The 25,799-nt window shown below is 58.5% G+C and overlaps 2 protein-coding genes and 1 long non-coding RNA gene across 6 annotated transcripts; 1 reads left to right on the top strand and 2 right to left on the bottom strand.

The window, feature by feature from the left end:
• Positions 1-163: 163 nt before the first annotated feature.
• On the bottom strand, positions 164-7,430 carry KLHL40 (kelch like family member 40). Of its 2 annotated transcripts, none has more exons than XM_070359026.1 (6): positions 6,230-7,430; positions 4,527-4,687; positions 4,095-4,202; positions 3,712-3,897; positions 1,691-1,864; positions 164-723 (listed from the first exon to the last, which is right to left on the bottom strand). In XM_070359026.1, exons 1-5 carry the CDS (start codon positions 7,388-7,390, stop codon positions 1,714-1,716), a joined length of 1,767 nt encoding a protein of 588 aa, XP_070215127.1. In that variant the 5' UTR covers positions 7,391-7,430; the 3' UTR covers positions 164-723; positions 1,691-1,713. The 2 variants fall into 2 exon arrangements, with proteins under 2 accessions (XP_070215127.1, XP_070215126.1); XM_070359025.1 differs by having other exon boundaries at positions 1,718-1,864; positions 6,230-7,429.
• A 1,955-nt stretch (positions 7,431-9,385) lies between these two features.
• Positions 9,386-16,287, top strand: LOC138984757 (uncharacterized). 3 transcript variants are annotated; one of them, XR_011462045.1, is made up of 5 exons: positions 9,386-9,679; positions 10,020-10,159; positions 10,951-11,051; positions 15,914-15,992; positions 16,157-16,287. It is a non-coding gene; the product is annotated as an uncharacterized lncRNA (long non-coding RNA). The 3 variants fall into 3 exon arrangements; XR_011462043.1 differs by having other exon boundaries at positions 9,386-10,159; XR_011462044.1 differs by having other exon boundaries at positions 9,386-10,159; positions 16,101-16,233.
• On the bottom strand, positions 13,276-24,841 carry ZBTB47 (zinc finger and BTB domain containing 47). The gene is given in 7 exon segments (XM_070360409.1): positions 13,276-15,220; positions 15,407-15,551; positions 16,187-16,206; positions 16,209-16,301; positions 17,588-17,735; positions 19,358-20,914; positions 24,654-24,841. Coding segments are annotated over 7 exon segments (2,325 nt in total). The 5' UTR covers positions 24,657-24,841; the 3' UTR covers positions 13,276-14,861.
• Positions 24,842-25,799: the final 958 nt, after the last annotated feature.

The raw sequence follows: 25,799 nt of genomic DNA, 5'->3' as shown, positions 1-25,799 counted from the left end.
AGGGAGGGGGCTCAAACTCTCGGCGCACACAGAGCATGTAGGAGACACACATGGACGGCCAAGGCCACCGACCTTGGCAGCCCAGCAGCTGAACACAAGAAGCCCCAGGCCTTCAAACCACCTGGTCACTGCTGCTTGGAGCATCTCATCCCAGACTCTGAGCTGCTTGCTCGGAAGGCACTTTATTCTTCTCAAAGGAGGAGACTTACTCAGGCTGCAAGGTGCACTCGATAGAGTTGCTCCCCACCTGACAGGCGAGGAGGCTGAGCCCTGTGGGGCATTTACCGGCACACGGTCAGGCTGGGGCTGGACCAGGGTGCAGCCTGACACCCCATGAGCTTCTGCCTCGTGGACCAAGAACACTGGGGGATATGAGACACTGGAGAAGCCGAAAGTTTCTTATCCCTGCCCGAAGCCCCAGCACTGGGCACCGATTTCCCTTTCCCAGCTGAAGCAGTCCCTGGGGCACCATGATGGGATGGGATCCAGGTGGGCTCTGCCTCTGCCAAACTCCTCTGCTAGGGACTCCTCCCTGGAGTCCCCACCCAGAAGGCCAGGCCTCTGTGGTCTGCAGCATAGGGGACAGGGCACATTCAGGCCCTCTGGGCAGGTCACAGCTTGGTCAGGCGCAACACGTTGAGCCGCACAGGTAGGAAGGTGGCGCCAGCAGCGTAGGCGATCTCCCGGAGGACCCCCTCCCACTTCTTCTCGTCCTCATTGTATCTGGGGTGGGAGGAGTGGGGACAAGGATGCAGAGCTCAGTCAGCCAAGTCCAGGGTCGGACCCAGCAGGAAGAGTGCAGCAGGCCACCCCTGGGAGGTGCTGCCTCCCAGCCCCAGGCCCACCTCCTTCCTTTCCATGCTCTGGGAAAGGGGTGGGCACCTACCTAAAGAACACCTACATTCTAGGAAGGGCTCCCTCTCAAGAATTCCACGCTCTTTTTTTTTAACCACATAGCATATGGGGCCTTAGTTCCTTGACCAGTTATGGAACCCATGCCCCCTGCATTGGGAGGATGGAGTCTTAACCACTGGACTAAGGGAAGTTCCAAGAATCCCATATTCCTTGAAGTCCACCTCCTTCCAGGAGGGTCTACACCTCCTCAATCCCCTCCTCTTGAGAATTTCTGAACTGAACCCTCGAAGAAGTAACCCCCACCACCCTCAATGTCTTGGGTCCTGTTCTCCCAGGACCCAAGGGTTCTCCCAAGGTTCTCCCAGCAGCGCTGCTCCCTAGAGGCTGCCTGCAGCACTGGCATTGCTGAAGGTTCAAAAGCTGCCCCAGATGGCTGAAACCTCTCCCGACCACCCCCAGGTAGGATCAGCCAAAGAAGCAAGGCACTGAGAAGCTAGGATCCAGCTACTTCTCAATGCCAGTCCAGCTCTCCCCTTCAGGAGGGAGGAGTGAGGAAAAGCCCACTCTGCTCCCGGGGGCCAATTTCTGTGGGTCTGGGTCCTAACCTTGGCATCGGCTTCTGACTGTGACACTGCTGATACTCCACAGTGGGGTGCGGGGCCATGTGTGCACACCCAGACTTTCCCAACCAAGTGGAGAGACCCTGGGCTAAGCAAGGCATGTCTGCTGTCCCGTCCCCACAGGGTTCCCTGGAAGGGGGTCAGCTCTGCCCCGCCCACGAGCCTGCCAGGTGCTGCCTCGGTGCCCAGCCAGCCTTGCTCACAATTCCTCTTACCTCCCTGGTGTTGGGGGGCAGGCTCACCTCCAGATGTCGTTGAGCTCTGTGGGAACCAGCTCCCCGGACTCAGTCTCCAGAGTGGCAAAGCCACCGATGGCATAGAGGGTGCCCGCCAGGCTGACCAGGCTGAGTGAGCTGCGTTCCTGTGGGAAGGCCTCAAAGGGTGCCCACCTGATGGGAAGAAGGGGGCATGAGGGGGGGTGCCCGCATGGGCCTCGGCAAGCCCAGTGACTGTCCCCTGCCAGCATCCATAGCTTCAGTTGCAACCTTCAAAATTCGACTCCCAGGCACCCATTCTGCAAGCACAACCTCCTCTTCCCTGACTGCTCAGGAACACCCTCTGGTCTTCTCTTCTTCCCCATTTTCTTGCCCCTCACGTTTCCCTTCATTGTGCCCCTATCATCCATCCAACCTACACCCGGTGAAACCCACCAGGGACCTCCCCAAGGTCCCACCTTTGCTCCTAAACCAACTTCTACTGGTCACCTCAGTCACCACTGAGACCATCCTGTGCACTCCTGCCCCTTCTCTCTTCTCCCCTTCACAGCCCAGACCCTCTCAAGCTGCCTTCACTCCCCTAACTCCTGAGGGTGGACCTCCATCCCTCCAAAACTGCTCTCCTGACCACCGGAATCCAGGGCCCACAGCACACACCTCTGTTGACATGACTTTCTTCACCTTGCACCTCCCCAGCCTCACCGCGTAGGCTTCCTTGCTGAATAAAGCATCTGTCCCTGCTGTCCCTCAGGGCCTGAGCCTCAGCTTCTCCCATTCACACCCTCTCTCCTGAGGGAGCTTGTCCCCACGGACTACTGTTGACCCCCAGATCTCACCCCCCAGCTCAGCCCTTTCTCTGCCCCAGTAGGCTCCTCCTGGATACACCCAAGCACCTCACATCCACATGTTCTAAGTGGACCCTCATTTTTCCTACCTAACTTCAACAGTTCCTCAATAAATGACCTCCCAGCCTCACTCAAAAGCATCCACCTCTCCCTCTCACCCCCACCATCCAATCAATTGCTAAATCCTGCTTCTTCTGTCTCCTGAACTCTTGCTACTGAGTTTGGCCTATGGACCAGCAGCATCAGCATCAGCTGGGGGGTTGTTAGAAATACACTCTGAGATCCCTCCCCAGACCTGAGATCCCTCCCCAGACCTGAGATTCAGAATCTGCATTCCAACATGACCCCCAGGAGATTCGTGTGCACGTGAGAAACACTGGCTAGACCTTTCTCTGGTGCATCCTTTCTGCCCCATCACTGCTGTACCCCCAGCTCCAGGCTACCATCACTACTTGCTACCCAGCTGTACCCCCACCTCCTGGGAAATCCCTAATCTCTTCTCTACATGGTGTGCCATGAGGCATCTTGGTAAAACACAGATGGGAGCTTAAAACCCATCAGAGGCATTTCATTACTCTGGGGATAAAGTGCTTCAGCCCACTGGCCATCTCTCCAGCCCCAGTATCCACCATCCCCACCTCCCTTCACCCACCACGCTCTATCCAGCCTGACCAAAGCCCTTTTATCCAATGGGCTTGCCTTTTTTTTTTTTCTCCTAACTGCCTTGGCACTAGCCTTCCTTTGCCTTCGGGCATCCTCCCACTACCCCTTTAGCTGGCAGAGTCCACAGTTTTCTTCCTGACCTCCCTCGGCAGGGTAGCTTCTATCTTGTTTACTGCTCTTATCTCTAGCCATCAATCCAGTGACCGGTATGAGTCTCTGAATGAGGAACCTGGCATCTCCTGGAAGATCTCGCCTGCAGACCAGGCTGGCCATAACACTTGCCCCATCTTGTAGGGGAAGCCCACCTCATTGCTGACCAGATTAAAGGGGCTACATCTGTGCTGATGTCCAAGCTGAACAGTGGAGACTCAAAGTAGGTGCTATGATTCCTGCCAGGGCAGACACAGAGAGGGCTGATATAGGCCCAAAGCCACAGGGCCAGAGGGTTACAGTGGGGACCTTCGTCCCTGGCTGTCCTGTGGAAGTGGGTGGGGAGGTGGGAAGCAGCCATACTTGTTGTCTGCAATGCTGTACACCTCGGCTGAGCTGGTCAGCCCTGTGTCTGTGACCCCAGCAGCTACAAAAATGCGGCCGTCATGGATGGTGGCCCCGAAGAGTGAGCGGGGAGTCTTCATGGGCGCCAGCTCCCTCCACTCGAACTTTTTAGGGTTGTAGACCGACATCTTGTTCAGGCACTTCCTATGGGATCGGGGTGGAGGGGCAGTGAGTGAGAAAGGAGAAGGCGAGGGGCAGAGCCGCCCCTTTCCTTTGGCCCAGTCCCTCCAGCTGCCTCCCAAGGCAGGCAGGACAGACCCCTGACAGCCTCGGGGAGACTCTGCTTCGGTTCCACCCGCCGACCCGGCTGCTGCACTCCCCCGTCCAGGCCCGGGCCTCACCTGTTGCTGCCCTTCCCGCCAATGACGTAGACCAGGTCCATATGGGAGAGCACCGAGTGTCCGTACACGGCATAAGGCAGCGGGTCCGATTCGCCCCATTTGAACGACCTAGAGGGGAGGAGAGTAAGGCGCTCTCCGTCCATCTGCCCACCACCCAACACGTGGTGTTGGGATGCACCCGACTTGTTAACCGGAACTCCCCAGACAGCTCAGCTCCCGGCTCCCACGCTACCTGCCAGCCAGCCCCGCCCCGCCCCGCTCCACCCAGCCCCGCCCAGCCCCCGCCTCGCCCAGCCCAGCCCAGCCCAACCCCACCTCGCCTCGCCCCGCCCCCAGCCCTGGGCTCTCGCCCTGCCCCCGGCCCTGGGCTCTCGCTCACCCCGCCCCGCCCCGCCCCCGGATCCTTGGCCTCGCCCCGCAACCCTCACTCACAGTCTGTCGTAGCACATGACCGAGTCCAGGCTTTGCTCGTCGTCCTTGAGCTCTCTGCCGCCGACCACGTAGATGGAGTTAAGAGCCTCTCCCAAGCCGAAGAGGCAGCGCGGCGAGGGCAGCGGCGGCATCCCCAGCCACTCTGAGTCCAGGTGGTCAAACTGCGGGCCGGGCGACCAGTCAGCGACCCTCCCCACGCCCTCTCATCAACCCCTCTCCCCAGCCCCAGCCCAGCGCCTTCTGGCCACCCCCCGCCTTGGGTCATGGGGAGTACGGGCCTGCAGGTAGGGCCAGCGCAGCCGGGAGGCGGTGCCTGGAGACAGTGCCCCCCCGCCCCCCATATCGGGCTGAGAACAGCCGAGGGTCCCAACCCCACCGGGGCCGGAGATCACCTTTATAGCACCGTGATGGAGCATCCCTTGCAGAGCTAAGAAGGAGTCTCTGAGAGGGAGGCCCAGTTGCCACCCTGGCCCTTCCCCAGTACAATTCCTGAACTGAGGCCTGCCTGACCCCTGTTTTCCATCCCATCCCACTGCACAGGAAAGGTCCAAATACAGCCACCCACTCCTTCAAACTTACAGTGTAATAAGTCTATGGCCCTGTGCACTCCAACAGTCGTTTTTTCTGGCCACACTCGCATGGCTTGTGGGATCTTAGTTCACTAATCAGAGATTGAACCCCAGCCCTCCACCACGCCCCCACACACACCCTCCCACCATCCCCCACCCCCCTACCCCTGGCAGTGAGAGTGGAGTCCTAACCACTGGACCTAGAGGGAATTCCCAACGGTCTGTTAATAACTACACTAGTGGCTCATCTTTTGGTGGAGTTTTCTGAGGGCTGAGCACTGTGCTGATGAACACTTTATAATCATCAATTAACCTTCACACAATCTTATCAGGCAAGGAAGTATAATATCCCCATTTCCAAAGAGGCCTAGAGAGAACACACAATGCACCCACCGTGTGCCTTGGCTGGTGGAGATGCTCTCCCCACCCCCCAGCTTAACACTGGCACGATGCTGCCCTCACCCCTCTCCAGCCTGGTTAGGCCTCAGTAAGCACACTATTCACTCGGCTCCTACCCATCTCTGTTCCATGCTCACTGGTTCCCACCTAGAAGCACTGCACCCTCCCCTCCACGTCTCCAAATTCACCCAACTGGCAAGGCTTAAACTTACATGGCCAGTCACAAGGAAACCACGTTTGGCCTCTGAGATCCCACTGTCACACTATAGCTTGGACCAGGCACCCCACTCTCCTGCTCCTTCTTGGGCCTCAGTTTCCTTATCTGTGCAATGGTAAGGAGGGGAGGATGGTCCCTTTGTTTGAGACACACTGTTCCACATTCCAGTCCCAGCTTCATGCAAAGGTCTTAGCCAGGACCCCTACACTGACCTTGCTCCTTCTCACTGTCCCTGACTTCAATCCTTGCACAGAGCTAGGGCCTCCAACATATTCACCATCTGAAAGCTGACATCTCCCTGAAACTGAGACACCAAAGTTATACATCTTATTGTCAACTGCCTATAACGATCTTCAGCCTTCAGGCAAATGGCTGTCACTCATCCTCCCCGGTCTACAGCTCAGCCTAGATCCAATGACATTCCCCAACAAGTAGACATAGGCCTCTGCTGGGCCCCAAGGCGCCCCCCAGTGCCCAGAAATCAGTACTGGCCGCCCCTCCCAAGGCGGGCCAGGCACCTGCAAGAAGTAAGCGCTCATGGGGTCCTCTTTGTTGTCCTCATTGTAGAAAAGGCCTCCAGCCACGAAGATCTGGTTCTCTTTGGTCACTAGGCTGACATGGTTCTTGGGGATCTGGGTCGAGAGGGAGGCACAGTAGCACTCGTTGGCTGCCGGGTCATAGGCCACGGCGCCCTCCTCACTGATCATGAAGATGAGGTCCTGCAGGAACATGCCAAAGCGCAGGGTGTCATTGAGGATCCCGGGTAGAATGCGCTCTGCCTCCTCTTCCTCCTCCTCCGCCTTGGCTTCGGTTGTGCCCTTGTCAGTGGCCTTGGCCCCAGCCGACTCCTTCCCCTTCTCCTTCTTCTTCTTGCGCAGCACAGTGATGCGGCCCTCGTGGGCATCTTTCACCATCTGCACCTTGCGCAGCAGCTCCGGCTGGGCACGCACGAGAGGGTGGCGCTCCACGCGGCTCTCTAGGAAGGCGCGTGGCAGCAAGCGGAAGCGCACGCTCTCGAAGACCGTGGGCAGTGCGCGCTGGCGCTCGGCTTGCGCCTCGGCGTCACCGCTGCTTGCCCATCGCATCACCGCTTCGAACACGGCTTCCTCCTTCTCCACGTTGAGGCCATCGCTGGAGATGATAGCAATGAGCTCGTCGGCCGAGAGCCCTAGGAAGTCGGCGTCGCGGGCCACCAGCGAGAAGCGCGCGCAGATGAAGTCGCGGGCGGACACCGCGAGGCGCGCGCAGTCGAGCAGGAGGCCGAGGCGGAAGACCGCCAGGCAGTTGGCCAGGCACAGGCGCTTCTGCAAGAAGGACACGCAGATGGTGAAGATGGAAGGGATCTGGAAGCGGTGCGCCGCGGCGAACAGGTCCTGCACGCTCGCCTCGTCCAGCGCGATCTCTGACGTGTACAGATAGTGGAGCACCTGGGCCACCACGTCAGGGGACACCTCCTCCAGGCGCAGCTCGCCTGCGCTCTCAGGCTCGGCCAGGAAGCGCGCCCGGAAGTAGGGGCTGCAGGCGGCCAGTACCAGGCGGTGGCACGGGAACTCGCGCTCGCCCACCCGCACCACACAGTCGAGGAACTTGCCGTGGTCCAGCATGTCCTTGAGCCCGTCCTGCAGGAGCGTCTGCTGGTACAGCCGCTGCTCCTCCGCTTGCTCCAAGCCCAGCGCCATGGTGGGTGGCCTCCTCTCCGCCCTCCCTGCCTTCCTGCTGGGTCGCACTCAGTCTACGCAGCTGTCCAAGCCGGGCTATATATAGAGCTGGACTGGGCCCGGTAAGGCGAGCTGCCTGGCCTCCCGCACATGACGCAGAGGGGACAGCTGGGCTGAGGCCCCCTCCCAGAGCAACCTTGACTCAGCCCCTGGGGTTCATGGGACTGGGGTAGGGTGTCTCGGTCCTCCCTGAAAGATGAGGGCCTCCCTGCCTCCTCTGTAAACGGAGCACAGTGAGGCCTTGACTGCTTTCCTTGGTCTAGGTGATGCCCCTCAGGGAAGGGGATGACCCAAGCTCTGCCTCTCAAAGAAGGGAGAAGCCTTCGAATCCCTCTTCAAGGGTCTCCCTTCCTCCAGGCCTTGTGGGCCTTTCTGCCCAGCTGACCCTATCCTCCTTGGAGTGTACCTCCCTCCACCCAGTCCTGGACACGGTGTGCTCAGGTTTCCCACTCAATGAATTTGGGCCTGGGGCACCTGTTGCCTCAGCTTTAAAATGGGAAGACTTTTCTCCCCCAGCTCGGAGACCTTCCTTGGAGTGTGCAAGAAAGCAAGAAGACGCTTGAATAAACAAGGTCACTTTCCTGTGGGGCCTGAGAAGGCCAGATCACTCTGTTGCACCTCAGTTTCCCTTCCTGCACAGTGAAGAGATGGGTGAGTTTGATTTTTAAGGGCTTCAGTTTAGTTCTGCTGTGATTCGAAAGCAGAGTCCCACTGCTGTGTGATTCTGTGGTCCGGTGATGGGGCAGAATCACACAGTACCACTCACTGTGGTTTTGTGTCCCTGCGAATACACAGGCACAGGGTTTCACACTGTAAGCTGTCAGAGGTGCTAGATTCAGTTTTGTAGGTTCAACTATTCTAGGTGTTAAAACCCCCAGGGATCAAAAAACTAACAAAAAGTTACACTCAGAGTTGAATATTCCAGGAAAGCTGTCTGTGCTCAGTTCTTCATTCATCCTAAGCTTGACCTGAGCCTGCCCAGCCTTGGGGCCCCTACACCTGTCTAGCATCTAAGGGATCCGGGTAGAGGTGTGGGGCAGCCAGTCCCAATGCCCACCCTGCTTTGGACCCCTGACTGCCTTCCCCCACTCGACAACATGCACACACACATCAGCCTCAGCCACCAAGATAAACTTGTTCCCAAAGTGCCAGAGGCTGTAGCTGTGGGTTAAATTTAGCCCCCAAGACACTGGTGTGAACTGTTATGGGGCATTCTCCCATCATTCCTGAGTCACTTGTTTATAACCTCAGGCTTGAGGGGGTGGGGGGATTAGCGAGGGGGGCTTAGGCTGGGCCAGGACTGAGTCACCACCCCGTTTTTGATCCCGGTGATGTCAATGCCTGTCCCTCCTGAGCAGTGCTTTCAACCATTGCTTGATGACCCCTCTAGCACGTCTCAGAGGGACACAGCACCTAGGTAGGATCACCTAGAAATAGTCCTGTCTGTCTTCTGGGAAGGGCAAAGGCTCACCCAGGGGCCTCCAGCCCAGCCCTATACTGCAGAACATTTCCATTCAGCACCATCAGTGAGGAGACCAGGTTGTGAGAGGCTCAGCCATGTAGCCAAGTCACACAGCTGGCAAGTGGTTGATCCAGGATTCGAAGCAGATCTGCCCACCTCCAAAGACTGTGGGAATCCCTCCCTGCCCTGCTGATTCCAAAGAAAATGCCCATTAATCGTCATCTCACTTTCCAAAGACCAGGACAGAAGGTACTGGCTGAACAATTAACTTATGTTTATCAGATGATTCAGTGGCATATTTTTAGATTATGATGAGTCCCATGGTGCTCAATTCCTACCAGGCATTCTACTAGAATGTTTATATGTGGCTCATCCATTCATTGAGAACCTACTGTGCACTATTCTAAATGTTGAGGATTCAGCAGTGAACACATCAAGTAAGAATTCCTGTCTTTTTGGAGCTTAACTTCAGCTGAGGGAAAGGGGAACAGCAACAAGTAAATAGTTACACAGGGTGTCAGATGATAACTGCTGTGGTAACAGGTAGCTGGGAATGGGGCATGGGAAGCGATGGGTGGCAGAGGTCACAATTTTAAATGGAATAGTCAGGATGGACTCACTGAGTGGATTATGCTTGAGCAGGTTTAAACCATGGAGGAGGAGGATTCCAAGCAGGGAACAGCTTGAGCTAAGGCCCTGAGGCAGGACTACACCTGTCCTGTTCCAAGAACAGCAAGGAAGCCAGTGAGCAATGAATGAGGAGATGAGTAGGAGATGAGGGCCAAGAGGTAAGAGGGGGTGGTATCATGTATGACCAGTGTACAGACGGGTTTTTTTGCCCTCTGTGAAATGGGGAACCGCTGTTTATTTTTAAATTATAATTATGGGGAATGCAAACATTTCCAGGGAGAGAGTAATATACTGATCTCTCATGTACTGAGCACCCTCTTTCAACAACTATCAACTCATGAAGTTATGGCCAGTCCTGTGTCATCCCTGCCCCTCTCACTCTGGTTTCACCCAAGGACATGCCCAGGGACCACAGGTGGGCGGAAGAAAGCATGACTCCAGGGCTTGATGTTGATCAGAGGGACCTGTCACTTCATTTCATCCTTTTAAACTTTGCAGCATTGGGCTTCTCAACAGAAATGCTGGCATCTCAAATTCTGAGGGAAGTCATTTCCAGCCTGAATTTTACACCCAGGCAATTTTACACCCAGGGAGATACAGTCAAGCGCTTCATTCCCGGAAGTGGTCCGGAGGAGAAGGTAAATGTTAGGGTTAGGAAAAAGGAGTCCACTAAGACATAAACCTTTTAGAAGTTAAAGATCTCTGCAGTGAACGCAAAAGGACACAGTCTTCAGCAAAGAGGGACAGGGAATGACAGGCCGGGGGAGGCTGTTAGGCAGTTTCTCAAGTCTCCTCGTGGGAAGCTGGTTGCACTGTGTGTTCCCTAGGGTCATCTTCCTGTACTGCTCCTTGGTTATGAGAGTGAGGAAATGGATGGAACACTCGCTGTGTTTGTACATACGGGAAGGAAAGTTGCATTTATGACAAGAGGTTTGGGAATGCAGCAGTGCTAAACACCTAGAAACCAAAGTAAATTATGTTTAAAAGAGCCAAAAGTAAAAAGTTATGAGAAAGGAAATGGAATCCTATTGCATTATATGGCTTGGTTGAGATCGGTGTCTACATAGTCATAATAATGTAGATACTAAATATTAATCTAACCTCAAATAGTAACATAACCATGTTGGGAGGAAGGGGAATTGTGTATATAGTGTTTGTGTGTGTGATGGGAGTGTTGAAGAAATACATCAATAGCCAATGCCTAAAACTGAAAATAGGAGGAGAGCAGTGTTGGAGGAGTGCTTTCCATGGGCAGGAAAACACCAAAAATACCAACTGAATTGGAACTGCTCACTTATTGGGAGTTGGAAAGGAGGAGATGTGGGGAACTGCAGGTTTTTGGGAAAAAAAAAAAAAGTTCTAGAAATATTTGGCTTCTTCAACTATGTCCAAATAAAACTTTAATTAAAAAAATAAATATTTTCCTCAGAGGTTCTCTAGAAAACCGTGTTGTGTGACGTCGGATTGTTGCTCACAGCACAGTGGGGCTGCCGGGAAGAGGTGATATGGAGGCAACGCACGGATGGACAGGTAGCACAGGGGGGCCGAATCCCCTCAAGACACCCAGCAGGGAGCAGCCAGGCCCGCAGGCCTAGCAGCAAGCGGCACTTTCAGGGTGACTTGAGCAAGCCCCTGTTCCCCTCAGAGAAGTGGGGCTGCGTGGAGGGCAACGTACTCATCCTGGGGACCTGAACTGCCTCTCCCTGGCCAGTTAGTGAGCCACCCAGCAGCCTCTCTCCTAGCCCCTCCCGGTGTCTGAGACCCCTCAGATACCCTGGTATCTCATCTGAGACCCCTCTCTGGGCATCTGAAACCAAGTGCTACATACATGGTGAGGGGGCATTCATTCATTCACCATGTGTCCCCACAGCCTATAATTCTATCCCACATGGAGCCCGGTGCCCCAGCGAAATAATTCTGAGGTCCACGGGGAGAGTTGCTTGCTCCTCGGAGGCCACAGTCTTCCGTCTGAGTTGTTCTCCCAGGCGCAGACACCAAGCTCCTTCAGACCTCAGCCCTTGGCTCTGGAGGTTCCCCAGGAGCCCAGCCCATCCTCAGGAGAGGGAGACGGGACCTGGGGATGCTCCGGGCACAGGTGTCCATGTGGTCTTTGGCGGCCGCACTGTCCTTCATCTCTCTGTGGTCTGAGTCCTTTCAGCCCACGGTCAGGGCGGCATATGTAAAGAAGAGGCTGGGCCAAGAGACAGTTGTACTGCCTTTATTCCCCTCCACTCTTCTCCTCACCCTCCTGCAGTCCCCCATACACTCTGGGGCTGTGGGATGACCACACAGGGCAGACATCAAGGGTCCACGTACCTGGGCACAGCCGTTTTGCCACTGAGCGCCACCCCCCCCCCGACTGCCGAGGGGTGCCATGTGGGACATGGCAGCAAATGTCAGGATCAGAGGCTCAGGCTTTGCCCCCACTGCCTGCCCCCCCACCCAGCCTGGGTTCCTAGAACTGTAGTCATGGGGCTTGAATGGTCATCTCTCTGGCCACTCATCCCCAGCTGGCCCAAGACCAGGGACTACAAGGGGAGCTGGGGAGGGGCAGGCCAGGTTCCAGACTTGAGGCTTGGCCAAGTGGGCTGAGAAGTCCAGCTGGACAGAGCGGCCCCCCTTGGCAGATCTGCAGTGGGAGATAATCATCCCAAGCCCCCTCCCCATCACCAGCCCTGGGAAGTGGGTGTGATGGCCCAAGCCCCTCCCTCCAATATCCAGGTGCTTGTTAATTTGTTTTAAAAATTAAAAAGGAAATGTAAAAGCTGGTAAAACAAGAACCCCTATCCACACTGGCACGGCTGAGGTTCCATTATTGCTTCAGACCCTTGTGGTCTGGCCAGAAAGGAGCTCCCACCAACACTGGCCAAAGGGGAAGAGAGCATTTAGCACCAGGGACACAGGACTCCTGTCCCCGCTAGGACGGGGGCCTCCCAGGAGAGGGGGTGGCCATGCCCATCTAAGCTATTAATACAATGACCATCTGACCAGTGCCCAGCCTGCTGTCTGGACCCCTCTCATGCCCTGAGAAGGGAAGCGTTCAAGAGTAGGAGACCCAAGTCCTGGGACAGGGTCTCGCCAGCAGCTCCCTACACCCATCTCCAGCCTTTGCTTGTGAAAGTCTGACTTCACGGATCAGAGGCCAGCCTGGCCAGGGCCCCCCAGGCTTTCTAAGGCTGCAGTGACGGTAGCAGTGACAGGGCCACCAGCTCTGTGGTGGTGTCAGCCACAGTGGGTGAGATCCTGGTGTCAGCCACAGTGGGTGAGAAGCTCAGGGGAGTCCCAGCCTACAGCCCATTTGGGGAAATCAGACTTTTTTTAGGAAAATGTGGGCAAGCTCTGAAGAGCCGCCAGGCACTGGGACTGGAGGTTGGAAATAGCAAGGGAGAGGGGGGAGTGGGGGGGACCCTGAGGACGTCATGGAAGCCCAGAGATCAAGGGGTGCAGGAGAAGAAAAGAGCTACAGTAGAACAGGAGCCTGAGAGGTGCAACCCTGACCCCATAAGAGGCTAGAACCCTCAGCCTCGGGGTGGGGGAGCCGCAGTGCTGGGAACCAGACAGGGAGCTTTCCTCTCTTGAGGGGGTGCCCAGAGGACAGCAGGGGCATCTGAGGGTACGTACGTAGGCTCTGGCTTGCACTGTTCCTGCTACAGCCCCAAACTCAAACCCTCTAAGCCCAGAGAACAGTCTGGGCTGTGTGGCTTGGATTCTAAATCCTCAAATCATTTGGGCTCCTTGGGCTTACCCACATCTGTACAGAATAAAGTGCTTCGTTTATTGATGATTAAAATGTCCCCAGCCCCCTGCCCCAGCGCCATGGACCTTACAAGGAGGTCTGAGGGGTCCCGACCCCCTCAGCCCTTGAGCTGATGGGGCCAGTCCCCCCTCCACGACCCCCTGGGCTCAGGCCTCTTCCCACTCCAGCCATGCTGGGAAGGTGGTGGTGTGGGGGTAGTCATGGGGGTTTAAGGTGCAAAGAGTATAACAAACAAAACTGTATAAACACAATAGGAAAGAGCTTAACTAGGAAATATGTAGCTTATGGAACCTTCCTCCCCCTTTTAAAGGCAGGAATCAAGACGTTAAATGACAACAAAAAAAGGATGTCCTGTTAGTGCTGGCCTCGTGAGGGCAAGCATTGGGCACAGGCTGGGGCTCTCCCAGCGCCCGCGACCCTGACCCCCGGGCCTGGTCATGCAGGCTCCTCGTGCCACCCATGAGCACAGAGGCCCAGGAGGGACAAGGGTGCTGGATGTCAGCCAGGGTCGGGTTGTGACCAGGTCCAGGGAGCGGAGGAGGCCTGTGCTGCCTTCAGGGAGCAGACGGACACAGACACACACATCTCTAGTGTGGGAGATGCAGCTGGGGCAGCTGGTGAGGGATGGGGTGCTCTGTGAACAGCTGCCCTGGCCTCTGCCCCACTGATAGCACCTTGAAACCTCAGAACATTGGCCCAAGCCTCCTCCTTAGGGGCCTGCCCCTGGGGTCCACCCATCTGCAGGGGCTCCTGGGCAGCAGGCCCTGGGAGCTAGTGCTGTGGGATCCAGCCCGTCTGTCTACCCAGGGCCTGGCCCACAACACCCTGAGGCCCAGCGGCTTCCGGGGACATCTTCTCCAGGACCCAGGGCCCTCGGTGCAGCCTAGTGCAGGTCGGGGATCCCTGTGCCTGCCGCAGGGTTGTGAATGGGGAAAGCAAATGTCTGGGGTCCAGCCCCTGCCCGCCCCACACCCCCCTGACCCTCCCTATGTAGAGCTGCAGTCTTCACGCCTTGCCACAGCCTCCTGGCACGCTCCCAGGGCATCCAGGCTCAAGCCTCTGCCTGGATATCCGCAGCCCTCACACTGGGTCCACACCTCCTCCAAAGGGAGATGGCACCCAACTTCTCCCCAAACCCTCCAGGATATGAGGCACAAGTTAGGGGGCCCAGGAAAGGCGCGGATAAGTGGCTAAAGGTGATCTGGGCTGGGCCACCCCCCTCCCTCTGGCTTAGGCCTCAGCAGAGTGACCAGTCACACCTGCTCCCTGGGCCCCTGTCCCCCCTACCTGCCGCCTCCAGCGCCCCCCTCACCTGGAGGGGGATACTGCCAATGGTTTCCTCTCTTTTCTTTTTCCTTCACTTCCCAAAAAACAAACAACAAAAAAAAGTAAAGGCTTCAAGAAGTCACTGAAAGGGGGCACTTGGTAGCGAGGTGTCCTCGGCCAGCTCTGGGGGCTGCCAGCCTGCACACCCCCCAGGGTCAGGGGCCTTGGGGCGAGGCTGGGGTCCAGCCAACTCTGGAGGTGTCACTGCCCCCCAAGGAGGAGGGCAGGGTCCTGGGCCCCTTGGAGCAGGCAGGCAGTTAGTTGTTGGTGCTCAGCCTCCCGCTGCCCGGGCTGGAGGCCGTGGGGAAGAGCGGCGGTGGGGGCGGCAGGTGCGGCGGGGGTGGCAGGGTCTGCGGCAGCCCGGGCAGCAGGGGCAGAGCCTGGGGCGGGGCAGGGGGCAGGCCCGGGGCCGCGGGGGCGCCGTCGCTGGCCATGGGGTGGCTGACGCGGAAGCACTTCTCCTTGTGCGCCTTGAGCATGTTGGAGAAACGGAAGCGCTGGCCGCACACGTCGCAGGGGTAGGGCTTTTCGCCGGTGTGCGTGCGCCGGTGCCGCTTCATGTTGGGCCGGCTGGTGAAGCTCTTGCCGCAGATCTCGCAGATGTACGGCTTCTCCCCTGCAGGGTGGGTGGGGATGAGCCTCGGGGAGTTGCTGGGGGGCCGCCACGCCCCCCACCCCCAACCTGTGAGCCAGCCTCCCTCACCCGACCGTGGGAGTCAGGGAGGCCAGGGCTGAGCCTCAGAAAAGGGCAGAGAAGGATGCCTGCTATGGCGCAGAGGCCATCACCGTTGGACAGCAGTACCTGTGTGGGTCTTCATGTGCTCATCAAAGTACTGCTTCATGTTGAAGTCTTTGCCACACCACTGGCACATGAACTGCTTGTGGCCGATGTGGATGCTCATGTGTGACCGCAGCTGGTACTTGTACTGGAAGCGCTCATTGCAGTTCTGAGGGCAGGGTTGGGTGGGGCAAGACCCAGGGCAGAGTGGGGGAATAACCTTCAGGGAGGTAAGCACTGGTCCCCAGCTCACAGGGCCGGGAAGGACTCACAGCGGGAGGGACTCCTGGGCAAGGACAGGTGGATGCCAAGGCCGGCTGAGGTGCTCCTGGGGTGGGGCAGCGCATGGGGCACAGGTAGAGAGGCCCAGGCAGGAATGGGGCTCAGCAAGTGGGAAAAGGCCCCAGAGTGGAGGGAGCCCTTGTGCTTAAGACTCTCCATCCTTCCTCCTTGTCCAAAGGCCTCCCTCAGCCCCACCTGCAACTCCATCTCTGATCTTTGCCTAAGATGTGTCTTTCTCCACCTCTCCAGAAAGCCTGTCCTATGGTTCCAGCCCATGCAGACTTCCCACCCTGAACGTGCAGCACTGAGATAGTGAGAGGAAGCAGGGGTATGTGGCGGGGGTGGGGGGGGTTGGTGTAGGTGGGCAACCAGGGAAGGATGGAGTAGAAGGCAAACAACAGGAGGGCCCCCTCTCTTTCTGCACCCTATACTCCAGTCCCCCTACCCCCTGGTTTTTAAGCTGCTGTTGCCCCTGATCCCTGCCCTGTTCAGGGTGGTCCCTGGGGGCAGAAGTGGACTCACCTCGCATCTGAACGGCTTCTCCCGGAGTGCTGCAGGGAGTGCACCTTGAGAGACATGCTGCGTTTGAAGGACTTCCCACAGGTCTCGCAGGTGAAGGGCATGTCCTTGGTGTGGGCTACGGGGCAGGCACCATGGCCATGACATCTCAGGGACCCATCTGGCTTCTCCCAGGGGACCCCTGCTGGACCGACCCCACGCTGAGCCTTGAACCCACCTCCTGGGGCACCATCTACCCTGGGACCTGCCCCGTGGCCTCTGTCCCCCAGGCGAGGTCCTTCCCCCTCCCTCCCTGTCCCTCCCTCCCACACCCCCCGCTAGGTCTCTGTCTGCTCAGACAAGCACAGAGGCCTTCATGGTTCCTTAGCCTCGGCTCAAATCCTGGCCTAGCCACTGGTTCTCTGTATGGCTGCTGTGAGCCTCAGTGAGTTTCAGCATCCTCTTCTATAAAAACAGGAAGAGTGGTCCTGGGTCTCCAAGGTGGCTGGGCTTTACAGAGGATGGCACCTGTAAAGGCCTCAGCCTTGGGTCCCCTGCCATCCAGAAGGAGTTATCTGCACTCCCTGCCAAAACAAACTCCAAGGAAGATGTGGGAGGAAGCATCTGGAGACACGGAGGGCCCCCCTCACAGTTCAGAGCTGGGGAATCCAAGCCCAGGAAGGACCACCAATCCTGGGTTACCTAGCATGCTCCTGGCTGATACCTACACCCCAGGTTCCCAGCTCCCAGTCAGTTCATATTGGAAGCCTCCAGTACTGTCTGGTAGAGAAAGGGCATCTCTGGCCAGGGCTCACTGTCTCCCTGGCTAGACAGTGGGGAGAGCTCCAGCCCCTAAGTGGGCAAAGAAAGGAGGGCCACCCAGACAACAGCCAGACTCTCAGCCAGGCCCACCTAGAGGGGAGGGACAGCCATGCCCAAGGCAGCGAAGTGGCCCAAGACACACTTGTGTCCAGGTATGACTCCTGGGAGGAGGGTTGCATTCAGAGAAGTCTGAAGCCCTGTCAGGGGCATAGCTGTCCTCAGACTGAGACAGGGGCTGTGTCAGCCCACACAGTAAGCACTCTGTGTAATTTAGCAGAAGGTGCTCTGGTGGACCTAGCCCCATGTTGGGGTGCCAGCCTGGGTAGCAGTGTGCTAGCTGGATTCTGGTCTCTACCTGCCCTCCTGTCATGAGCCCTTGTGCCATGTGCAACGTGCCCAACTGTACATGGCAGCCCTGGCCCCAGACTAGCCCTACCCCCTCCTCGGCCCCACTGCCCCATCCACTGTCCCCGCCCCACCTCCCAGCTACTTGGTGCTTTCTCATCCCTTTATATTGTCCCTGGATGTGAAAGACTTCCTAGCACACCCAGCAGCTGGCCCAGCTTGGACCTTGGGCCCGTTCCGCCACAGGCCTAGACTTACCAACCATATGCTTGCGCACGTGAGCCATGGTATAGAACTTCTTCTCACAAATTTCACAGGAGAACTTCTTTTCTGCGTAGCCGTGCACAATTTTATTGTGCTCGTGGAGGGACCAGAGCTTCTTAAAAGCTTTGCCACATGTCACACACTGTGGAATGAAAAGACTTTAGGCCCTGGGTCAGGACCATGTGACCTAGGACAAGTCACTGCCTCTCTAGGCCTCAGTTTCCCCACCTGAACTGTGCTCGAGAGAGAGATCTTGGTGGCCAAGGACCAGCTACGTTTGATATTCTGAGTCAGGGGTGGTAAATCCCTAATATTACCCACCTGCCCACCCGCCCAGGGTTGCAGCCTGGGGCCCTCCCTCCTCATCCTGAACTCACTAGGGTCATGGGCCACCTCTTCCATGAAGTCCCTCCTCTGTGCTCATTTCAACAAGACATCTTTCTACAGAGGAGAGACACATAACTGGCTGAAGGGCCACAGTGGGTGAGGAGGCTACAGTTCAAGGGGGAGCCCCTCGGATAACAAGTCCTGGCAAAGCTGAGACATTATTTCTGCTGCCTCCCCTGCTGGGGCCCATACCTTGACACCACAGAGATCCCCAAGGGAACAGGTTCCAAAGGGCTGGGGGACTGCAGGAGGTGCAAGGGCCTTTTGGACACGAGATGGTAGTGGGAACCCTGGGGACCACACTCCCCTCCTCCTCGTCTCCTGGGCCCTTACCCCTGCAGTAGGCCAGGGCTTAGGCAGAAATTGGGTCAGGGTACCCAGGGTAGAAGTACAAGCGTCTTTCCCTTTCAGGAGGGAAGCTCGGGGGTGTGCATGTGGAGAGTCACAGGGCAGGCCAGCAGGCAGGCAGGTGGGAGCATGTGCCTGAGGGTGGGGCAGGAATCCAGGTAACCCTCAGGTAACACTTTCTCCAATTAGCAATTAGTTCAGGCAATTAGCATCGCCTACCTACTGCCCCTCAACCTCACTCTCAGCCAGAAAAGGCAAAAAATCACTTGGCTGGCCTTGTGCTGTCTTCACCCTGAAAGGCCAGGCTGGCCCAGATGCAGGCTGGCTCAATGCTTGGCAGTCAGCCCAGATCCCCTGTTTGGCCCCAGCAGCCTTCCTGTTGGGCCCCCTGCACTTCCCGAACTGCTCATCCAGTCCCTCTTCCCCATGCCCAGGCCAGCTGGTACCTCCAAAGAGCTGAATGCAGGGGTTTCCTCCCGCCTGGCTGCCCCTTGCTCCACTCAGCCCTTGCAATAAGTGGAAAATGGCGCCCCCTTCCGGGCAAACCCCTCCTCCCCTCTGTGCTTTCCTGCACTGCTCAATCTACCAAACTATATACCTGGGGGCCCTGCTGGCCTTGCAGCAGTCCAAAAACACTGACTCATCCCTCCTCAGAGCTGGCTGTCCCCCAGCCTCACATGCTCAGACAACTCTCTCCTCTCATTCTCCTGAGTCCCTGCTCCCCTCTGCCTCTCTGGCAAGGGTCCTGTTTGTTCCAATCCTTTCTGCACTCTTGCGGAAGCCCAGGTCTATCTGCCTCCTCCAGGAAGCTCTCCCTGACGTCATCCCCTGAGCTCTCACCACTCTGGGCTCACCCTTGGGCTGGGGCTGGTCCCACTGTCCCTGGGGCGGGGTTGGGGGGTGGGGGCTGAGCCTGCTCTCTGCAGACTGTGCAGACAACACAGGCAGCAGGACACTGGGTGCCCAGGGCCCAGTTCCGGCCTGGCTTAGCCTGGATGGCTGCCCCCTGCAGGCCCCTTGGAGGCCCACCTGGATGTTGCGTTCGCAGTCTGTCTGCCGGTGCAGCAGCAGCTCGCTCTCTAGCAGGAAGCGCTTGCCGCACTGGTCGCAGATCTGCATGCGGCTGTGGGTCACATTCATGTGCTTCTCCAGGTACCAACGGTTGTTGAAAACGCGCGGGCACTTCTGGCATGGATGGTGCTGTTTCTCCTCCAGCTTCACCTTTGCCCCCAGCCCATCAGCAGCCTGTGGCCCTCGGGAGCCAGGAGCGGGAGCCACTCCTGCAGGTGGCTTTGGCCGCTTCCCGCCCCGCCGCCCGGCCTCCTCCGGCTCAGGGGGGCCACGGCGCCGGGCAGACCTCGTGGCCATGCGACTGTGGGCAGGGGGCTCTGCCCGGCTGCTGCGGCGCCCCAGGCCCCCCTGCCTGCCCCCTGCCTCCCCGTCCTCCTCATCTTCCTCCTCCTCTGAGCTCTCCTGATCCTGCTCGCTGTGCCCTTCCTCTTCCTCCTCCTCTTCCTCCTCTTGCTCGCTGTGCCCTTCCTCCTCCTCATCCTCCTCATCCTCCCCCTGACTGCCGCCCTCCTCATCCTCCTCCTCCTCCTCTGCTCCACTGCCTCCTCCCTCCTCTTCCTCCTCGTCCTCCTCTTCCTCCTCCTCTTCGTCATCCTCCTCCTCTTCCGAGTGTCTCTGCAGCCCGTCCTCCCGGCCCAGCACCATGGTGGCCGGGCCAGTGGCAGTGCCTGGCTTGCCCTCGGGCCCTGTGGACACATGCAGTGTCTGGTTGTTGAGGTTCACCTCCACGATGATCTGGGACTGCTCTCGCCGACTGTAGGTGCCAGAACCCCCGAGCTCTTCCTCCAGCTCCTCCCCACCCTCCAGCTTGCACAAGCTGGCTGGGGGCCCGCCAGCCTCTTCAACGCCACCCTCCTTCTCCTCCTTGAAGAAGGGCTGAGCCGGCCCGAGGGCGGCAGGCACCGTGCCACCTGTGGCCCCAGCCCCGTCCTCGACGCGCACGGAGTAGGGGTCGGGGCCCTCTCGGGCGTAGATCTTGGGCAGGCCCGGGGCGTCGGCCTCCTGCTTGATGTCGCAGTAGTAGGTTGGTGCAGCTGGGGTGCAGCCGGCAGCTGGCTGGGCGAGGGCCACGGCACCAGGGCCCGGGGGGCCGAGGGAGCGGGCATCTAGCAGCTCCTGGCAGGACGCAGCGATGTCGGCCATCTGCAGCAGTGACGCGGCACTCAGCACTTCGTGGACGTTGGCCGCGTTGACCAGCAGCTTGGACGTGTAGATGAAGTTGAGGATCTGCTGCAGGCCGCCGGGTGCCAGCGCCTCCAGGGACAGCTCCACGCGCTGCAGCTGCTTGTTCTGGGTGAAGAGCGAGTGGAAGAACTGGCTGTAGGCGGCCAGCACGCCCTTGTGGGCTGGAAAGACGCTGCGCTGGGGCACCAGCACCAAGTCCACGTCGCACAGGTCAGGCTGGAAGAGGCGCTGCTCGTTCAGGCGGCCCATCAAGCAGGCGAAGTGCAGCGCCACGTCCTCCACCAGCGAGAACTCGGCCGCCGGTGAGTCCGTTGTCTTCTCAACCAGCAACTGCAGGGCCGAGGGCACAGGTCAGGTCGAGGCCAGCCAGGAGGTGCCCCCCATCCCCCATCACTATTGGTTCCACGTGACAGAGAAGGTGCCGAAAGACTCAAGCAAAGACGATGGGGAACCAGGGTTCAAGCCCGAGTCAGCTGTCCCTCAGAGCTCAGACTCTGGCCGTGACCTTCTGAGGCCGCGTATCAGCTCCTGGGTCAGTGGTTGACTTTTCTGGACCTCCAGCTGTTCCACTGTGAAATGGGAGCAGTCATCCCGGGAAGGGAAGCGGAAAAGGAGAAAAGGGGAAGGAAAAGGTTCGAGGATGACCAACTATGCAGGTGGGCCAGGAACCTAGGGGTTTCCTGGGATGCAGGACTTTTGATGCTAAAACCAGGGCCGTCCCCAGCAAAAACGAGGACTGGGTTGTCTCCCCAGAGGCATCATTTCAGTCTTTCTGGTCCCCATGGATTGTCTCCCTGACACTCACTTACAAATTAAACCAATCCTGCCCAGCCCCAGACACTTTCGGAACAAAAGTCACAGTCACTGTCCTGGAGGTACAGTGGCCAGAGACAGAGCAGTGAGCTAGGTGACTTCTGTTCCTGAGGTGTTTGGGGTTGGGCAGGATTGGTTTTATCTGTAAGTGAGTGTCAGGGAGAGAATCCACAGGGCCTGGAAATACTGAAAGGATGCCTGTGGGGAGACGACCCAGTCCTGGTTTGCTGGGGACGGCCCTGGTTTTAGCATCAAAAGTCCTGCATCCCAAGACCTGTACCAAACCCTTTCCCTCTAGGCCCCCCATACCCCAGGTCAGGTGTGGTCCAGGCCCAGAGGTTCCCAGATGATGTCATCTTCGTGGAGCCTGAAGGAGGCCTTTGAATCTGATTGGTCAGATTATTAGATCTTTGGACCACTTTCAGTACCTGTGAATTGCCTGGAATTAAGCAAGGGCTTGGAGAAGGCAACGGCACCCCACTCCAGTACTCTTGCCTGGAGAATCCCATGGACGGAGGAGCCTGGAAGGCTGCAGTCCATGGGGTCGCTGAGGGTCGGACACGGCTGAGTGACTTCACTTTCACTTTTCACTTTCACTCATTGGAGAATGAAATGGCAACCCACTCCAGTGTTCTTGCCTGGAGAATCCCAGGGACGGGGGAGCCTGGTGGGCTGCTGTCTATGGGGTTGCACAGAGTCGGACACGACTGAAGTGACTTAGCAGCAGCAGCAGCAAGCAAGGGCTTAATTAAGCAAGGGCCTGGAATTAAGCAAGGGCTAGCTTAATTCTTGGTCCAACCACAGCGGCTTCCCCAAAAGGTGAGGAGCACAGACAGGCAGGCTGCCCAGTTCCTTGCATGGATCCAGCGCACAGCAGATATTCAGTTAACATCTATCAACGACCTGCCTGGTTCTGGCCCTCCTCAGGCCCTGTCCGCTAAGTCAGAGCCTCCTACATTTGAGGGTACCTTGTTGCACTGCAAAGCCATCAGCTCTCCTACCCTATGCATGTCTCTGGAAGCCTCGGGATAAAACCCCAGTCCCATCCATCCACAGCCTACCCCTCCCTTTATGTCAGTCCTTTCAGTCACTTGAATGAGAGGACCTGCCCTGGGCTTCACCCTTCACACCCAGTAGCCCAGGGCAGCACCCACCTCATGCTCTCTTTTTTCAGCAGCTGCAGCTTGCGGGCTCTAGTAGTTATGGCACACAGGCCCGGCTACCCTGCAGCACGTAGGATCTTCCTGGGCCAGGGACTGAACCCATGTTCCCTGTATTGGCAAGCAGATTCCCAACCACTGGACCACCAGGGAAGTCCACCACCATCTCTCTTGAGTTCCTCCCCAACACCTCCTTCACCCCAGCCAAGAAGCCACTTATTTGTTCCTCTGTCTCAGGGCTGCTAGCCCATCTTGGTCTGGCCAATCTAACAGGAATAAAGTGCCAACCCCCTTTCATCTCCATCCTCTGACTCATTCTAATTCATCTTCTGGGACCAAACTTTATTACACAGATGGGCTCAGAATGGGAGGGTCTCACAGTCAACAGAAGCAGAGCCCCTGGACTTTCAGCCCTGCTGAGGCCACCAAATCTGTGTTGGACTGGATACTATTCCATGGGAAAGTATTTCTTGGCCTTTAATGACTCAAAAAGCAGGACGAGGCGTCTCAGGACCAGCTGTGGTTCCCCAGACCCCACCAGCACCTCCGGCAACCTGTACCCTCCTCCCTAGAGCTGCTGCCACCTGCAAGTCAGTGAGGGGTCAGGATGCAATTTGGGTGTAACAGAAGTTCCTCAGGGCCTCCAGGGCCAGAGAGTGGTGGGGAAGTAGCTTGGATAAGGACTTGTCAATGTCAGACGTGTTGTGGGGTACCCATCCCAGGTCCACTGCTCCTTCACAGAACGCCCTCCAGTGCTTATCTGCCATGGGTCAAGGGCAGTGCCTAACACTTCCTGTGTGCACATCTGGTCCCAGGATCCACTGAAGACTCCTCTGGCCTCAGCAGGGGAGGAAAGGTTTTAGCCTGGGAGGTAGTGTTGCCCCAGAGACTCCATTTCTGAGGCAACACCCCCAGGCAAGGCTGCACCATCCTTGGCCCTTGAGGGGCCCAAGGATCTTACAACCAGGAGCCCTGACTGTACTTCCTTGACCAGGCACATAGATGCTGCCTGAGTCCTTATCTGGCAGCCCCTCAGTGGGGTATGGTTACCCCCTAGCCTGGTACCTCCCACACAGGGCCCACCAGCTGTGTCTGCCTCTCCAGCCAGATGTGCCAGTTTCCTGAAGCTGTAGATGCCCCTCCCCATCTGGCTGTGCCAGCTGCAGTCACACACCCCACCCCAAGTCCAGGCCAGCTGGGCTAAGACACAAGACCAGAGGAATGGTCAGGGACTTCTGTTGCCAGGGCATTTCATGCTCTCAAACCCTCCCCCACAAGCCAGGCTGGTGGGGGCAGGCCAGGTGCCAGGGACACCTGCTGAGGCTGCTCACCACCGGCAGAGCCTTCTACTCCTGAGAGGTACCCTGCCTCACCATCACAAAACCACCAGCTACCTCCCTACGCTGCCCCAGAATCTCCCTGGAGGCCCCAGGATGAAACCTGGGTGTCCATCTGCACCCTCTACTCCCACGTCAATTCTTCTGTCCCCAGAAAGCAGTGGGTGGACCCAGACTGAGCACAGGGGGCACAGGCTCATGACTTACTGCCTCCTCCTTTTAGGGAGAGGGTATCTGTGCCAGCCTCCTCTCAACTCAGGCCACTCGTCCTTCCCGAGAAACAGGCCCAGAGAGGGCGGTGGACAGGTCCAAGGTCACACAGGAGTTTGGACCAGAGCTGCAGGCGTCCTCCCCCGATCCCGCTTGGCCCAGGAGCCCCGAATCCCCTGGCAGGGCGGCTCCAGCGCCCACGTGGCCCAAGGCCCAGGCGGGAATCCGACCTCCTCCCTCCCCCCATCACCCAGTCCGAGGGCGGCGCCGTCCCCGGCCCAGAGAAGCGCCCCCCTCCGCTGGTGCCTAGCAGGACCTCAGCCTCTCGCGCCCCGGCCCCAACCCCAGGAATTTAACCCCTTCCCAGCCCAGGACCGCGTCAAAGCTCCGCATTCCCAGCCCGCAGGGACCCCGAGAAGGGGTAGGGGAGACCCGGCGAGGGCTAAGATCCCTCACACCCCTCCACGCCGAGACGACCGGCTGTTCGCTCGAGAGGGCAGAGCGGGCAGGTGGGCGGATAAGTGGGGGGACAGGCAGGGCCTTGCGTACCATGGTGCCGTGGCGCTGGGGGCTCACAGGGCCCCGCGGGATCGCGCTGCCCCCGGCGGCCAGGCCGGGGCCGCTCCATGTAGCGCCGCGCTGGGGGCCGCCCCCGCGCAGGGCCCCGCGACCATGGCCCCCGGGGGCGCGGCCGGGCGGGCGGAGGCGCAGGGCCGCGGCGAGTCCAGCCGCCGAGCAGCTGCGGCCCCAGAGCCTCAGGCGCGGCGGGCGGGGGGCGCGGGGCGCCGATTGGAGCCCGCGCGTCAGCTGGGGCCGCCGTCTGGACGCTTAAAGGGCCAGGCCGCCCTGCGCGCCGGCGGGGGCGCGGACACGCGTGGTGCGCGCCGTCCGGGTGCAGCCAGCCCCGCCTCGGGCCGCCGCGGACTCCGGCCAGGCCCCGCCGCTCCCATCCTAGAGGATGGTCCCTGGACTCACTCTCTCGCACCGAGGCCCCTTTCCGCCAGGAAGTTCATCCCAGAGTCTAACCTGGGAGCCCTCCAGATGCGCCACCGAGGTGGGGTCATAGGAGGAGGAGGCCCCAAAATGGGGAAGCTGGGCGCTCCCGCGCCCACCAACCAGTTACAGAAAAGGCTTACACCTGCTCCCCTGAGCGACCTCACACTGAGGGACTGAACCCAGCGTATCCTTGCTGGGTCACCATCCCCACCCTCTGCCCTGGGCTGCTCTGACCTGAGAGTGAGTCTAGGATCTCCAACTGAGCTGACCCCCCACCCCGATCCCAGGGCAGCTCAGGGTTTATGTTATTCTGTCTCCAGGACTTGCTTCTTGTCGATCCATACTGACCTGGTGGCTGCCTCTGGCTACACAGGGACGCCCAGGGCAGGAGATGGGAGAATGTGAACCACAGGTGCATTGATCAAATCCTTTCATGTGACAGACCCAGAGCTGGGAGAAGGCAAGACTAGAGGAGTGAGGGCCAGAGGCCCAGGTCCCACTGTGTCCCCTAGCTGTGGAGCTTGATGGCTGCTGAGAGGCCTTCCTGCTGTTTCTGCTGGAGAGATACAGCCAGGGCTGCGGAATGCTGCTCTGGCATGGATGCCAGTGGGGGCTGGGGGCTGGTTGTGCTGGCAAGAGGCTGCAAGGAAACACTGCCAGGCCAAGCAGGCAGCAGAGTGGGGACCACAGGACGGTAGG

Source organism: Bos mutus, chromosome 22 (genome assembly GCF_027580195.1).
Source record: "Bos mutus isolate GX-2022 chromosome 22, NWIPB_WYAK_1.1, whole genome shotgun sequence".
Classification (NCBI taxonomy): Eukaryota; Metazoa; Chordata; class Mammalia; order Artiodactyla; family Bovidae; genus Bos; species Bos mutus.
Note: the sequence above shows the minus strand (reverse complement) of the source record. Positions and strands in the feature narration are given on the sequence as shown.

Excerpts from the sequence above, each read along its gene's own strand:
- KLHL40 (XM_070359025.1), bottom strand. The coding sequence starts at position 7,390 with ATGGCGCTGGGCTTGGAGCAAGCGGAGGAGCAGCGGCTGTACCAGCAG. Across the intron at positions 4,203-4,526 it reads GTCATGTGCTACGACAGACT|GTCGTTCAAATGGGGCGAAT; the intron begins GTGAGTGAGGGT and ends CCTCCCCTCTAG. Across the intron at positions 3,898-4,094 it reads GGCGGGAAGGGCAGCAACAG|GAAGTGCCTGAACAAGATGT; the intron begins GTGAGGCCCGGG and ends CCGATCCCATAG.